Consider the following 15614-nt stretch of genomic DNA (forward strand, 5'->3'; position numbering starts at 1 on the left):
TCCTAGGGTTCCCAGGACTCAGCAAACAATTATATTCACAGCTATGATTTACTAGAACAAAAGAATACAAAAGCAAAATCAGTAAAAGGGAAGATGAATGGGGCAAAGTTCAGAGGATGACTGGTTACCATCTTCTAAGAGTCTCCCAGTGGAGTCACACAGGTGACACCTCTTGTAGTAAGCTGTAATAACTCTGAGAAGTATTGTATGGCAGGGAAGCACACAAGAGACTCAGTATACGATGTCACTGTTGGGCGCTGATCTTTTAGACACTTCTGCCTACCAAGTATCAGAGTTCCAGACTCCCACAAGTAAACAGGTATTCAGCAAAAACCATACTGCTTATACCAAGAGTTTAGGTGTAGCAAACTGCTCATGTTATTTGGAGAAAGTTTATACTGATGTAGGGAACCAAGTGAGTTCCCAGGCATGAGCCTTTCCAAGGATAGCAGATTCAGGGCTTTTCTGTACAGGTGTATTCCCAGGTATAACTGTGAATGGAGTCCCTATTTTTTTCTCTTATAGTTTCTATTTGATTATTTCTGGTGAATGTATTACTTCGTAAAAGTTGATTTGATTCTACTATTTAAATTTTATGACCTTGTCCATAGATTCTCTTTGATATTCTAAGTAAATAAACTAATCATTGTGTGCAAATACAGTTTTGTTTCTTTAGTTATTCTTATTGCTTTTAAAAAATATATCATTATGTTTAGAACTTCCAGTAGAATACTGAACAGATGCACCTCAGTTCTCTTTACATTTCTAGAAAATGCTAGGTATGAGATTTTAAAATTTTGCTGAAAAAGAGTTGTAGGTTGTAATAGTTGGTATATCTGGGTTATAGTGTAGGATTGACATTTATTTCTTTTTTATGCTTTCCAAATTTTCCATGATTGTGTATTTTACTTTTTAAATGAAAAATATTGTTTTTAATTACCTATAAAATGTATTTTCCTTTTGAAGTATAATTTTGATAGATACATAGAAGATTTGGATCAGTCAATATAAATACTTGTATCAATATTTTTGTTTAGTTATTGAATATGAACAAAGCTTTGACCAAGAAGCTAAGAAAAGATATAAAATGGAATCAGTTTTCGAAATCAGTGAAATTCATGCTGCTTCCATTGGTGATTTCCCGATGCCATTGGCACCCTTGGACCTTTTGGCTTTGCCTTTTGTACTTCTCAGTCCTTTTTCACACCTTGCTTTTTAGAAAGTGAGTGCTAGCAGAAAGGGCTTCAGGACAATTGCATCTTTAACGTGTGGTTGCTGTTCAGAAGAATTTCTCCCAAGCCTGTCATAGTGACTGTTGCTATGGCTGGGATAGGGAGTGGCTCTGGGGTAGTCTTTATCAGCTGCCTCTTTCTTTTGCTGTTCTGAGTTGAGTTTAAACTTCAGGAAAAAGGAATTAGAAAGGGAAGCATCCTAACTGCAGGGACAATATGTTGTCCTGTAGGTAGGGTGATCAAGGGCTAAGCACAGATGTGAAATAGTTGGGTGCAGTATTTTCCCTTGGATGTGCACAGTTCATTTCCTTTCTGCTGAAGCTGACTACACCAAAGGCAGATTTCCAGCAGATTCTTTTCTCTTACATGAGGATGGATTTAGAGTTAATTAATGGAGTTTGTTCCATAGTCTTGTGACCTACACTTTAGGGACTTTTATTATGTGCGTCTTGCTATTCTCTGGAGGGAATTCTCTTCCGTTATGTTCACTTCTTTTTTATTTACCACTTTCATGTTGGTATTATATCTTTTAAATGTTGCCTGTTTTAAAATGAACATGTTGTACTGCCATCGGTTCACTGCTTGTTTTGTACAGATACTGTTAAAAATTGATTTCTCTTTGCTAAATTGTTTTTTGGTGGTTTTAATTTTTCTTGAGGCATTTTGTTTGAAAGACCAGCCCTTATTTTAGTTGTTCTTTATTGAAAGAGGTTTGAGATTAGAAACCTAATTCTTAAAAGGTTATTCTGGTGGCTTTCTGAACTTCACTGTGGGTGAAAATTACCCTGGGAATGTGTAAGAAGTACAACCCATCCTCTTCCTACTAATCAGAAGTCCTGGAAAGGGAGACTCAGGTGTTTATTTGTATTTTTAACAGGCTCATTAGGGGGATTCTGAGGCATAACAGAGTTTGAGAAGCAGAGCAACATTTATTTCCTTATTTGCAATTTCACTTTAAATAATTAAGACCTAAGTATAGATAGTGTTTTGTGAATTGGTTCAAAAATAATTGCTAGAAAACCACTGAGATTGTATTAAGTTTCTCATTTACTTGAAGTAACATTTACATACTTAAAAATGTTATTTTTAAATCTACATTAATGAAATCTGGTGTAATTTAAACAATTCTGATACAGGAATAAGTTAATGGACCAAAATAGTCTGTATTTATTCATACATGTGAAAATTAAAGATGTGATAAATATTGCCTAAGAAGCCAGGTGGATTATTGGATTATTAAATAGTTTAAAATTACAGTGGACGAGTAATGATTTCTTTTACTAAAAAAATCTATTACTACTTCTAGGTGTGTGGGTGGTGTGTGGGTGTAATCCCAGCAATTTGGGAGGCTGATGCAGGAAATCTTAAGCTCCTGCCCATCCTGGGCAACTTAGTGAGTTAAAAAATTTTAAATAAATTTGAAAAAGGATTAGGAATGTAATTCAGTGATAGGGCACTCCTGATTCAATCCCCAGTACCAACCAACAAACAAACAACAACAACAACAACAACGAAACGAAACAAAGCAAACAACAGAAAGAAAAAGTTAAAATTTCAAAAAGTGAAACTGTGAAAGTTCCAAAAGAAAAAACAGATGCATTATTTGTATAAGTTGGAATGAGGGAGTTTTTTAAACATGACAATCAGAAAGACTTAATAGGAGAGACTGATAAGTTTGAGAAAATAAAAGTTAAGTTTACTAAATAGCAAAAACAAAAATTTAAATAAAGCCAAACTTTGGTTTTATTTTACCTTTTTACAAATCTCACACACATATAAACAAATGTCCATACACATGCCCTCATATATGCTTATTTAATCAAGAATGTAAACACTATGGAAAGTAGATGCTTCCTCAGAGAAGTTTTGGATCAATGTATCTTGTGGCTTTTCCATAGGCTTTTGTTTTCTTGTCAGCCTTCCTAGAGATGAGAAATCACCTCCCAGAGATGAGACAACAGCCAAGCTCCAGCTCCCCCAATGTACCCTGCACACCCCCCACCCCTGTGATGCTGGGGATCAAACTCAGGACTTCAAACATGCTAGGCAAGTACAGTACCACTAAACTATGCCCCCAGCCCTTCTAGCTTCATTTTGACTACACCGATAGCTTTTCATACTTAGAGCTTGATGATATCCATCTGGAGGAACTTAATTGATCCATGTATGTTCCATGTTTGTTTATGAAGACAGGACTTTTCTGGTTTTTGAACTAAAGACAATATCAGCATGGGCTTATGTCACCTGGAATGAGAAAGCAAAGTTGGTGCCCAGGGATCCTTGAGCCATATGTCTGCCTCCAGATCCAGGCAGTTTCCTACCCAACCCCCTCATGTACTACTGTAGGTTTGAATGTGTCCCCCCAAAATTTATTTGTTAGAAACAATCCCATGCAACAGTGGAGAGGTAGGGCTTTTAAGAAGTGACTAGGCAAAGAGGGATGTCCTCAAGAATGGATTAATTGCTATTATTGTAAGTAGGTTCCTGATAAAAGAATGAGTTTGGCCTTTGTCTGACTGCCTGGTCCCTACCACTCCATGCTGCCCCATTGTGATGCCTTCTGCCATGTTATGATGCAGCAAGAAAGCCCTCACCAGATGTGGAGCCTTGATTTGGGACTTCTCAGCTTGCAGAACCAAGAGCCAAATAAATTTCTGTTCATTAAAATTACCAGTCGGTGGTATTCTGTTATATCTGCATAAAATGCCACTGATAAAAAGAGAAAAGATAAGATAGCATAGAAAACAGGCAAAGGAAGTAAATTGGAAACTCATAGAAAAAGAAATATCTGATGTGTTCAATTTCTAACCTCTATCGTAATTAAAGAAATAAAGACTAAAACAACAGTGATATGCTGTACTTCGCTTAATTGGGTTGGCAGAGATGAAGAAGTTCCGTGGTGTCAAGGGTGTGGAGAACAGGCTCCACATATGAGCATTGCTGGTGGGAGTGTACTTTGATACAGCCCATTAGGAGGCTGTTTGCATCTGCCATGACACTTTAAAAAGTGCATGGGCAATTTTACTTCCAGGAATTTTGCTTAAGAGTCTTTTCATACAGGCACACAAAGATATATACAAATGATTTTATAGAATATTAATTGCATAAACTAATTTTTGTCCATCAGGTATGTAAGTATTCTAAAGGGAAATGGAAATAAACTAAGGTTCATCAAAAGGGGACTGGTTAAATAAATTATGGTGTATGTATTGATGGAGTATTGTACAGAGTGTCTACTTCATATAAAATGTAATAAAGTGAATTTCTATGTTTTGATATAGAAAGAGTGCCACGACACTAATTTAAACTGTGTATTGGAATCCCAGAATGATTTTGTATGTGTCTTTATATGAACAAAATTTCTTAAAGGATACTCAAGAAACGATTAACAGCTTCTGTCAACTAGGATTTGGGCTTCTTTTAATTTTGTACCCTTTTGTAGTATATAAACTTATTTAGCATAGGCAAATTATTTTATGTTTATAAAACTTAATTGAAAAACTACATGTGAAGTTGCTAATTTCAAATCTAAAATTCCTTGAAATTACATAAATTAATTTCTGTGCCCATCAGTCCTCCAAATTGAGAACCAACTGAGGGATAGCCATGAGATTTAAACAAATAGAAGACAAACCATTAACTTCATTAGAGTGAAAAATTATTTCTTTATATAAAGGCACACATACAGTTTATACAGGTTTTAGCCATAAACAGAATCATTTGATACATTCTAATATGCAGCTTGTTTTTTCACTTTTGGTGTTAACTTTATTCATTGACTTTATTATTGATAAAAACAGAATTGGCAGAATGGCATTAGATCTCTGACCAAAGGACTTAATAGTCTCTCTCAGTTTGGCAAATCTATCATGTATGGAGACATGATTGGACAACCTACAAACCTTCTCCATTCAGGAGAGTTCATTATTTTTGTAAGAATATTAATAGTTTTATTACATATTATATGGAACAAATTAATAAATATTTTCAAATATAACCTTCATAAACAAAATTTTGGGATTCTTAGCAACTTTTAAGACTTTGAAGGGATCTTAAGATCAAAAAGTTTGAGAACCTCTGTTACTGTGGAAACGTGAGAAATTCAGACAATTTTGGAAGTTGTTTAATTATGATTTATTAATTTTCCAGTATCTAGAAGCACTAAATTTAGCACTAAGGAAAAGGTACACCACGTGGTCTTGGTTGCAAAGAAATTATCAAATTTTATAGATTCTAAAGAACATATGTTTTCCACATTTTGACATCTCTGAGATTGGGGTGCCTCTTAGAGTAGGTAGCATCTTCTAATGGTTTGTGGCCAAGTGGCAGTTGTCATGTAGTTGTCACAGTCTGCTTATATGGGAACTTGATAGTTATTCTTGGCAGCATCGTACTTTAGATAGTGAAGGTGGTGAACGTGGTAATTGTTTCTACTTGTTGCCTAAAAGCTCTTGTTGACACCTGCTGGTAAGATCAAGAAAGCACAGGCATCAGTACAGCAAAATGAGGGTCCATAGCCTGGAAGAAAATCTTGGGAACATAGTGGGGCACACTTTTAAGAAATGTTGCGAGTAGCTTTTAAATGTTCTATGCACAAAGAAATGAGGAGTATATGAGATGATGCATATATGTTAATTAGCCTGATTTGTACATTCCATAGTGCATACACGTATCAAAGGATCACATTGTACCCCATATAAACACACAATTATTAATCATCAGTAAAAATAAAATTTAAAAAAGAAAGAAAAGCTGTATTGCCAATGTGAGACACTGTGTGGAAAATCATGGGCCTGGATGACCAGATCAGAAAGGGAGTCAGAAGACTGACTCTGAACATGAGGAAATACTACGTCCAACTTACTTTGCATATCTACTTCATATAAAGAAGGCAAAAGAATGATATGGGGATACAGTTTAGGTCTGAGTATCAAATAAAATGTCAAAATGAGTATCAAATAAAAATTCTTATGTTTAAAGAAGCATTGTATGGTGCTGCTTAGAATTGGTGGACTCGCTTAGATTTGATAAAATATGATTAAAATCTCACAAAAATTGAATCCTAATAAGAATAAGTGCATAAGTCATGATAAATGTCATGTAAGTTGAGAGGCGGAAGAGAGCCCTGTGCAGTGAGGGCACAGCATAATTAATCTTAATGAAGGGTGTGGAATCTGAACTAGACCTTGAGAGTGTATTTGAGATATGTAGCATTCATTGATAATACTAGATTAGCTCAGCCCAGCCTGGGCCCCATCTCACAAATGATGATGATGATGATGATGATTCTAATAATAATAAATGCATTTATGATTATCAGTATTTAGAAAGCATATATAAAAACTGTAGAAGGTGGCTTCAGCTTTAATTGTATATGTATTTCTGAACTTTGGTTTGCCATCATTTCTTTCCTGAATTCTTGGTCTCCTTGCTGCTGCTCTTCCCTATTTGTTTGTCCTGTGCTTACCAGGCAAATTATTCTTTAAAAATGTGAATACAGTATGATTATGTCACTCCTCTGCTTTTAATTCTCTAATAAGGAAAAACATCTGAAGCTCCTCCCATGCCTGACAAAGGCCCTGCCAGCCTCTCTAGTCTCCTGTGCTACTCTCCCTCTTTCCAGCCTCACTGCATTTGTGTGGTTTTTCTAAGTGCTTCCCTCTCAGCAGCATATATTTGCTAGTTTCTCTGCCTGAGTGAGCTTCGCCCAGGTGTGCTCAGGTCCAAACCCTCACTTTATTAGGTCTCTGTTCAAATAGCCCCTCATTCAAGATGATCACCCTTCTGAAGCATGACCCTCCCTCCTTCCCTCCTTCCCTTCCTCCCTCAGTCCTGCCCTGTTTTGTTTTTCCTCATATCACTCATCCTCACCTGACATTATATATCTATTTGTTTGTCTTCTTCTTAAGGACAGTGACTTCATCTTTTTTTTTTAATATTTTATTTTTTAGTTGTAGCTTGAAACAATACCTTTATTTTATTTATTTATTTATATATTTTTATGTGGTGCTGAGGATTGAATCCAGGGCCTCTCATGCTAGGCGAGCACTCTACTACTGAGCCACAACCTCAGCCCGACTTGATCTTTTTATTCCTGTCATGTCCCTAGGGCCTAGAATAGAGTCTAGCACATGACAGACTCTCAGTAAACGTTTGCCAAATGAATAAACTTAAATTGGTGAGACAAAAAATTTCTTGTCCAATATTAATACAGTATTGCTCTTCTGTCTTGAGCAGGAAATGAACAATGGTTCATCAGCAGCTGAATACTACAAAGAGGTTTTAAAACAAGATAATACTCACATGGAAGCCATTGCTTGCATTGGAAGCAACCACTTTTATTCTGATCAACCAGAAATAGCTCTTCGGTTTTACAGGTATGCTTTACATTCAATCTGTAGAACTACTTTCATGAAATATTGGCAAAACAGTAATGAAGATAAATGAACTATAATGTGTACATGAATCTAAAAATTCCATTACTCAGATGCTTTATGAGCATTAAAGGGACAATCAATAATTTGAAAATGCTCAGATGTTGGCACTTTGAAGAAACGTACCCAGATGATTGTGTTTTTGACTCACTGTATAAGTTAGCCATTTCATCAACAAACAATAGCATTTAAATTACTTAAAATGCTTCTCATCATCACTGCATCCGTGAATACCACTGAATCACAAAGATACGGAGAGTAGAAACAGTGAAGAAATTTGCAAGGAACAGTGGACTCCGTGTTCTGAACCTTGATGAGGACCTGAAACAGAATCATCTGCTTGTGAAATGTTATCAATTTGTTTTTCAAGTATTTTTTTTTTTCGAAGTCTTAAGTAAAATATGCTACTGGTTCTCTTTTGAGTTAATCCTATATGTGACCTCTAAAATTCTTTTGTGTATGTGTGCCAGGGATTGAACTCAGGGGCACTTAACCACTGAGCCACACCCCCAGTCCATTTTTATATTTTTTATTTAGAGACAGAGTCTTGATGAGTTGCTTAGGGCCTCACTAAGTTGCTGAGGCTGGCTTTGAATTCATGATCCTCCTGCCTTAGTCTCCCGAGCCACTGGGATTATGGGCGTGTGCCACTGTGCACAGCCTACAATTCATTTTTAAATTATGACTTCAGCCCTTGGGTAATATGAAGGAGAGATGACTGGCAGTTGCCAAAGGTTCTTTCCAAATACATGTTGAGAACATAAAATATACACATGCTGCACGGTGCATGTGCAGCTGACCCAACTCCCTACCCTCAAAATGGGTCATGGGTTTCTCAGGGCAGCTGGACTGGATGTTCATTTGCTTCTTTGAATTTTCTTGTCCTTTCTCACTTAGGATTTTTAATGCCTAGAGTCAAAATGGGGTTCTTGAATTGCGGTGGAAAAGCTAAGTGGATAATGTAGTGGTCTGTTGATGGTCATGGCTTCCTCAGTGGAAGTCAGTGAGCCCAGTTTAACCATGAAATACAGATGGCCAAAAATAGGATGCAACACTGAAAACTTAGAGGTAAAATATAGTCTCCAAATTAGATTAGAAGGTCTTGTGAATGCTGGTGGGTAACAAGGCTCTATAAAGCTGTGTGGGTTTTACTTTATGTGGCTATTTATTTCTTATTTTTGTTCTCTAACAAAGCTTTTGGGGAAAATATATAGAGAGAAGTCGTTTTAACTATTATGAAAGCTGTGCTTTTATATTTGTTTTAAACATTATTTTTCACTTACAATAATACCTTTCATTTCTAATCTTTGTGGGGGTATTACTAGTTATAAGGTTAATTCATTTCTAATTTTGTAAAAGAAGTCTTAGCATTGATAAATTTGGTGTGACACAACTTTTCTTTGTGCTGTTTGAAAAGGCGACTCCTGCAGATGGGCGTTTATAATTGCCAGCTTTTTAACAATCTGGGGCTGTGCTGCTTCTATGCCCAGCAGTATGATATGACTCTGACCTCATTTGAACGTGCCCTTTCTTTGGCTGAAAATGAAGAAGAGACAGCTGACGTCTGGTACAACTTGGGACATATAGCTGTGGTAGGTTGTCTTTTGATAAAATTTCTGTAATAAAAAGTGTAGGCATGAGTTAGTTTGAAGAAATTTTCAGGTGTTTATTATAAATCTAAGTGTGATGATGGTCTCATGTAGAATTTGAGAGATTTCTGGGAGTCACTGTAGCTCATTTTCCACTTACACAGAATTTACATGTGACCCCTCTGATCAGTGTGTGTTGTTTTTTCTATGTCTTGGGGAAGATTTATAGAGGAAGGAAGGGAGAAGGAGGCAAGAGGAAGCATGTGTACTCAGACATGTGAACGTGTGCTTCTCTTTCCAGGGAATAGGTGATACGAATTTGGCCCATCAGTGCTTCAGGCTGGCTCTGGTCAACAACAACCACCATGCTGAGGCCTACAACAACCTGGCTGTGCTGGAGATGCGGAAGGGCCATGTTGAACAGGTCAGGGAGCGACAGTCAGTCTGCTTTCTTCACAGAACAGCCATCATTTGTGGCTATTGTTATGTAATTTTAAAATGAACTCTAGAGTCTAGTAGGCCTGGATTTGAATTTCAGCTCTCTCATGTATTAGCTGTGTGACCCTGGGCAAGTTACTTCCTTTCTGAGTCCAAAATAGAACATTTCATTTTATTAGGACAACATGTCCCTTCATGGTCTTCCCTGTGTTAGTGAACTGTTCTACGATTCACCACCCTGACCCACCATCTAGCTGTTCCTGCCCGAATCCTGGGAGCCAACCTTGACACCTGTTTTCTTCCTTGTGCCCCCTCACACCCACATCATATTCAGCAGGTCCTGTCAGTCCTGCCTAAAAGTCCTATCCTGAACCTGGCTTCTGTTCCCCACCCTGCTGCGATCTCTTGCCAGGACAAGTACAAGAGCCTCCTGGCTGGTCTTTCCCCCCACTTACATCAGCAAGTAAATGTACCCTATGATTCATCCTCGTCAGAACAGCCCACATGATTTTTTATTAAACAATATTATTTTATTATTACTTTTTTGCATAAGATTCTCCAGTTATTTCTCCTGAATTTGGAAAAAAAAAATCTGGCTTGCTATTCTGAACCTGTGAGACTCCACATAAACTGGCCTCTGCCTTCTGTCAGACCATGTCCTTGGCCTCTCCTTTTCCACTAACTTCCAGGCATGTTGGCTGCCTCGATGTTCTGCAGATATGCAATGCTCTGTCTTCTTTTAGGGCCTCTGGGATGTTCTTCCCTTAGGTCTTACAGTGACATTTCTTTTTGTCACTCAGGTGTTAAATGCCACCTCCTTAGAAAGGCCATCTCAAACACCATCGAAAGGAACCCTCGGGGGCTAGAATATTTCCTACTTTTCATTTTTTACTTCACAGTGCTTCTCATTGCACCAGATACTGTCCTACTTTACATGTAGAATGTAGACTGCATGAAAGAGGAACCCTACCTGACGAGTCACTGGTGTATTCTCAGCATTAGGAAATGCCCAGCCCCTGTTGTGTGCTTAGTCAGTATTTGTGAAACAAATGGATGATCTTTAAAAGTAAAGTAATAATAATGCCTACCAAAAGGTGTTTCTATGATGATTAGATCATGCATGTAAAGCACTTGGCACAGTGGTGGGTGGATTTGAGCACGTGATCTGTGCTTAATCAGTTGAACTATTATTTACATATATAAAAAAGTTTACAATGCAAAATATACTCCTACAATATTCATGGTTATTAAGGGTAAATCTTATTCCGCCACTTTAGAGAGGAGGACATAGAGATTTGAGTGTAAGTAACTTTACTCAGGTCACAGACATGGTGAGCTGTAAACATGGGACACAAACCTGCTCTTCAGAGCACAATGACAAAAATACCAAGGACTGAAGCATTATTTCATAAATGCTCCCAAAATAAACAAGATGGATTTGTATTTTATAAGCATTATTCTCAAGTGGCACGCTTTCTATTGGAACTTGGCCCATGTTCATGTTAGGCAAGTACTTCCTGTGATTGTCTCTGCCCCCATCTTGGTCATTGTCTTTCCCTCCTACATATTGTATTTTCTCAAGGATACAGTTAATTTGAAATGTTCTGGTAAAAGATTTTATACTAACCCCACTTCATTATTTAGAAAATTACTATCCAGCACCCTATGTGAACTGATATCCTCTTATTTTCCATTTAAAAAAATACATGAATTTGTTGGCAGGTCATGGATATGGGTTTTGGATTTAGCTACAAGTTGGAGTGTCACTGAGTGGTTTATAGTGTTAACGATGCATGTATGAGCATCATGTGCCACTCCGTGCTCTCTGCAATATGTGATTCTGTAAGGGACAAAAAATGTGAATCTTGTGTTTTGCATACTTTAGAGAACAGAAAGCTTATAGTCCTTCATTGCTAGAAAACTTGTTAGCAGCACCATAAAGGCTCACTCACTGTCATCCAGCACAAGGCTGTGGGCTTTGAAATTCATTATGATTCTTGGTCTTTTTGTTGTTGTTATTGCCTTAGGGTACAGATACTTGGAGCCTGTTAAATCAGTTACCACCAACAAAACCTGGATTGAGAAGACTTTTTAAAGCCTTGAGATTACATTTTAAGTTGTATGTCAAACTGAAATGGAAATGGTATGAGACAATGGTTCTCAAATAGGTTTAAATCTGCTCTAAATTTTCAGTTCTCTTATTTTCTCTCTTGAAATGTTTACTGTTAACATAATTTTGTATGACATCAATAGTTAATTATATTTCAATAAAAGTCTCTGTATTTCATGAGGAATGACATCTGTATTTCTCCAGCACCATGTTTATTAAGGTCCTATCCCAGTAAAGGCTTCTTTTACCAATAGAAATCACAGATACAGAACTGCTGTATGCTTAATGCCTTTTTTTTTCCTTTTTTATCACAGGCAAGGGCACTTTTGCAAACTGCGTCAACTTTAGCACCTCATATGTATGAACCCCATTTTAATTTTGCAACAATATCTGATAAGGTATTCTCTTTATTAATTTATTATATTATACAATATTTCTTGTCTTTAGGTTTAAAAAAATTACAATAAACAAGAAAATTATAACCTTATGTTCCTGAACAGAAGATTGATTTTTCAGTTTGGAAGAAATGAATTTTTTAAGTTCTTATTTATATACACAAACATCTTCACTTAATAAGCTTTAATTTTTCTTTGGATATTGACTAAACACCATTATAAATTGCTTTTTAAAGCATTGCTTTTTAAAGCATAAAATCTTTTATGCTTTAAAATTTAATATTTAATCATTGAAGAAATACCATAGTAATTCTTAGTTTGGGAGGTATTTGTAGAAGGCTTTTACAGCAAGGAATTCTTTTATATTATTTGTAAATCATATTGCCACCAAGTCCTGATATGATTGCTATAAAATTATGAATATTAGAGATATTAATTATGGACAATATGGGGAATGCACCTGTGTTGCCAATCAGTGAAATCCAAAAGCTAAAAGAAATTATGTACCATTTTTAATAAAATGAAAACCAACAAAAGGCATATCTTACCTATTACTTGGAAACTCTCCTTTAACGTGGAAGGTAAATCAGTCTTGAGAATGAGGAAATGGATAAAAATGTTTGTGATGTAAATAAGAGTCTTTATTGACCAAAGATGTAAAAATATTTGTTTTTTTAATAATATAAATATGAAGCCATGCATACTCATTTCTGTTTTGAAAATAGAATAAGCTATCATTGATGTGTTGAAATGTTTTGAGTGATTGATAAGTTTACCAGCCATTGTTCAAGGTGCTTTACATACAATTCTCAAATTCTCCCATCCCCTATGTGCAGTATCCTTACTTACTCATTTTCTCATGCAACTGATGTTTCACTTATTAAAGCCTCTGCTATGTATCAGGCCCTGTCATTGAAGTAGAGGATGTAGCAATGAGTAAATTTATCCTATGAAGCTTATGTTCTAATGCAGCCCAAGCCTCATGGAGGTTAAGAGCCTCCTACCCCCAGTTACATGAGGTGGCAGGTTTCAGATTCACACCCAGCTCCAGTGGTGCCCAGGTATTTCACTGCACTGTGCTGCTGCTTAATTAAGCCACAGAGAAGACTTGATTATTTGCTGTCAGGAATATCAGCACATTATAATAATTCACATCTCAAGGTGTTTCTTTAAACAGAAGACCATATTTCTGTAAGAGAAAATAGTATATTAGAAAGAAATGTTATGATTTTTAAAAGGAAACAATTCCTTTTTAATACATATATATGTTACCCCCAAAACTACCAGAGTTGAACTATCTAGATTTTTCATGTGCTTATATCCAAAAGTTGTCTTTTTAGAGGTGAATACATGTATCACGATACATTGAGACAAATTCCAGTAGCATATTTTTGTGTTTTTCTTTGGGCTGGACTTTAACAGAGTTTATTGAAAATGAACTTTTTTCTTTTTTGTAAACTTTTAAAACCATACATCTTGCCAATATTATTGTTAGCACTATTTAAAACCTCTCAGAGGCATATTATTATGTCTTAAATATAATAATTTTTACTTGAATTTTCTATTTAAAAGATAATACCCTAATGAAAATATGTATTTGTGGTACATTATAGTTTTTCCTTAGCTGTATAAAACTGGTTGTTCGGGCATACGAATGTCATTTTATATTTATAGTACTATCAATGACAGGGAAAGGAACAAGGGTTTCTGAATTCATAACTAGATAGCTGTAATGGAGCATAAATTATTTATATAATTGGTTATTTTATCTTTCTCAAATTCCTCAAAATGGAATTATAATCCAGGTGAGAGAGTTCTAAAATTTAAGTGGCATATGTGAGTAATTTGCTATTAAGGACCCTTTGAGTTTCTACAGCATACAGACAGGATGTCTTTTTTTTTTCACCCCCCTTCCATATTTATTTTTTTTTTCTGGTCTCATACTGCTCTTCTTATGGCATTTTTTACAGATTGGAGATCTACAGAGAAGTTATATTGCTGCTCAGAAGTCTGAAGCAGCATTTCCTGATCATGTGGATACACAACATTTAATTAAACAATTAAAGCAGCATTTTGCTATGCTCTGATTGTTCTTAGCCCAAATATATTTTTATGAAGAGACATTACACACGGGGAAAAAGTACTATGTATGTATGTATGTATGTATGTATCTGAATGTAATATAAATTATACAGGCCTAGTGAAGGCTGTATTTGCATAAGAGTCGCAGACTTTGACCAAAGTTTATACCAGAATGTATAATGAATACTTTATAATAATAATTTTGTAAGGTAATATTATAAATTATCAGATTTAAGCATTTCTAGGTATAATGCATTATATGGTAAATGTTTATATATTTTCCAAACATTTTGATGCATTTCCTCAAATTTTTATAAATATACATTTTTAAAGTCCTTAAGCATTAGCCATCGTATGGCTTAAGTGGTCTGAAATCTGCCTTTAAAACTATACTTTTATGGTTAATAATATGTGTATTTATCCTAAGTAGAGACTTTATTTGGAGCTTAAAATTGTATTTCAAACTATTTTTATCAGGTACTTTGTGATATATGTTGTACATATATATTATGCTTTAAAATAAATCAGTATATAAAACACCGAAATTTTGTCATTTTCCATGAGTTTTCATTTTATTCATCTCAGATGAAACAAGTTTTTTAAAAGTTCAGATAATCTTATATAGAAAGTCAGTATTTAAAGTCTTATTTAAATGATGTGCCACTAATTTTGTTTTTTCCTAAAAGGCTATTTATGGGATATCATATTAAGATAAGACTATCAGGATTAGAAACAAGAGTCACAATACTAGGAGTCCCACCTGTATTCAATCCCAGGAAAGGCTATATCCCACTACCACAGTATTATGAAGTCCTAGGAAAGTACTGGAACTTTTCCCAGCCTTATTTAGTGAAAGTCTCATTAAAGTGTTCACATGAGGAAATGTGTTAAATCACTTGTATTTGCAGTATGTTCAGATTTGTGTAAATAGTACTCCTTAGCTGACAGAAGCAATAACAAATAAATTGAATACAAGGACCTGCAGATGGATAAAAGACCAGAAAGGGCTTCAGAGAATGTGAGCAAAGTCCCTAGTAGAACACATAAAGGCAGGGGGGACCTGAGCGAGTCACACAGCTGGTTGGTGGCACAGTCACAACCAGAACCAACAACTTGTTTCTCTACTTCAGACTTGAAATTTTCTTGGATCTCAATGATATGTAACATGCTTATTTAGCTCTCTAAAAATTTCCTCAACCACTATCAAGTCATCTAATATGATATTCAATATTTAAATTCAAATTACATGCAAGTCAATTCTTATTTCATTTAAAATAAGAGCTAATAACAATGGCTAACATTTATTGAGGATGTTGAATACCCTGGACATGATG

At 35.6% G+C, this 15614-nt stretch overlaps 1 protein-coding gene across 1 annotated transcript in view; it reads left to right on the forward strand.

Moving 5' to 3' along the window:
* Nucleotides 1-14430, forward strand: part of TTC8 (tetratricopeptide repeat domain 8) — a 47812-nt gene extending 33382 nt beyond the window's left edge. The window contains exons 10-14 of the mRNA XM_081289272.1: nucleotides 7470-7609; nucleotides 9084-9258; nucleotides 9557-9679; nucleotides 12118-12201; nucleotides 14169-14430. Coding sequence (XP_081145398.1) covers nucleotides 7470-7609; nucleotides 9084-9258; nucleotides 9557-9679; nucleotides 12118-12201; nucleotides 14169-14285 — 639 coding nt within the window. The 3' untranslated portion in view covers nucleotides 14286-14430. The remainder of the gene's footprint in view (nucleotides 1-7469; nucleotides 7610-9083; nucleotides 9259-9556; nucleotides 9680-12117; nucleotides 12202-14168) is intronic.
* Nucleotides 14431-15614: the final 1184 nt, after the last annotated feature.

This window comes from Spermophilus citellus (assembly GCF_964194105.1).
Source record: "Spermophilus citellus genome assembly, chromosome: 4".
NCBI lineage: Eukaryota > Metazoa > Chordata > Mammalia > Rodentia > Sciuridae > Spermophilus > Spermophilus citellus.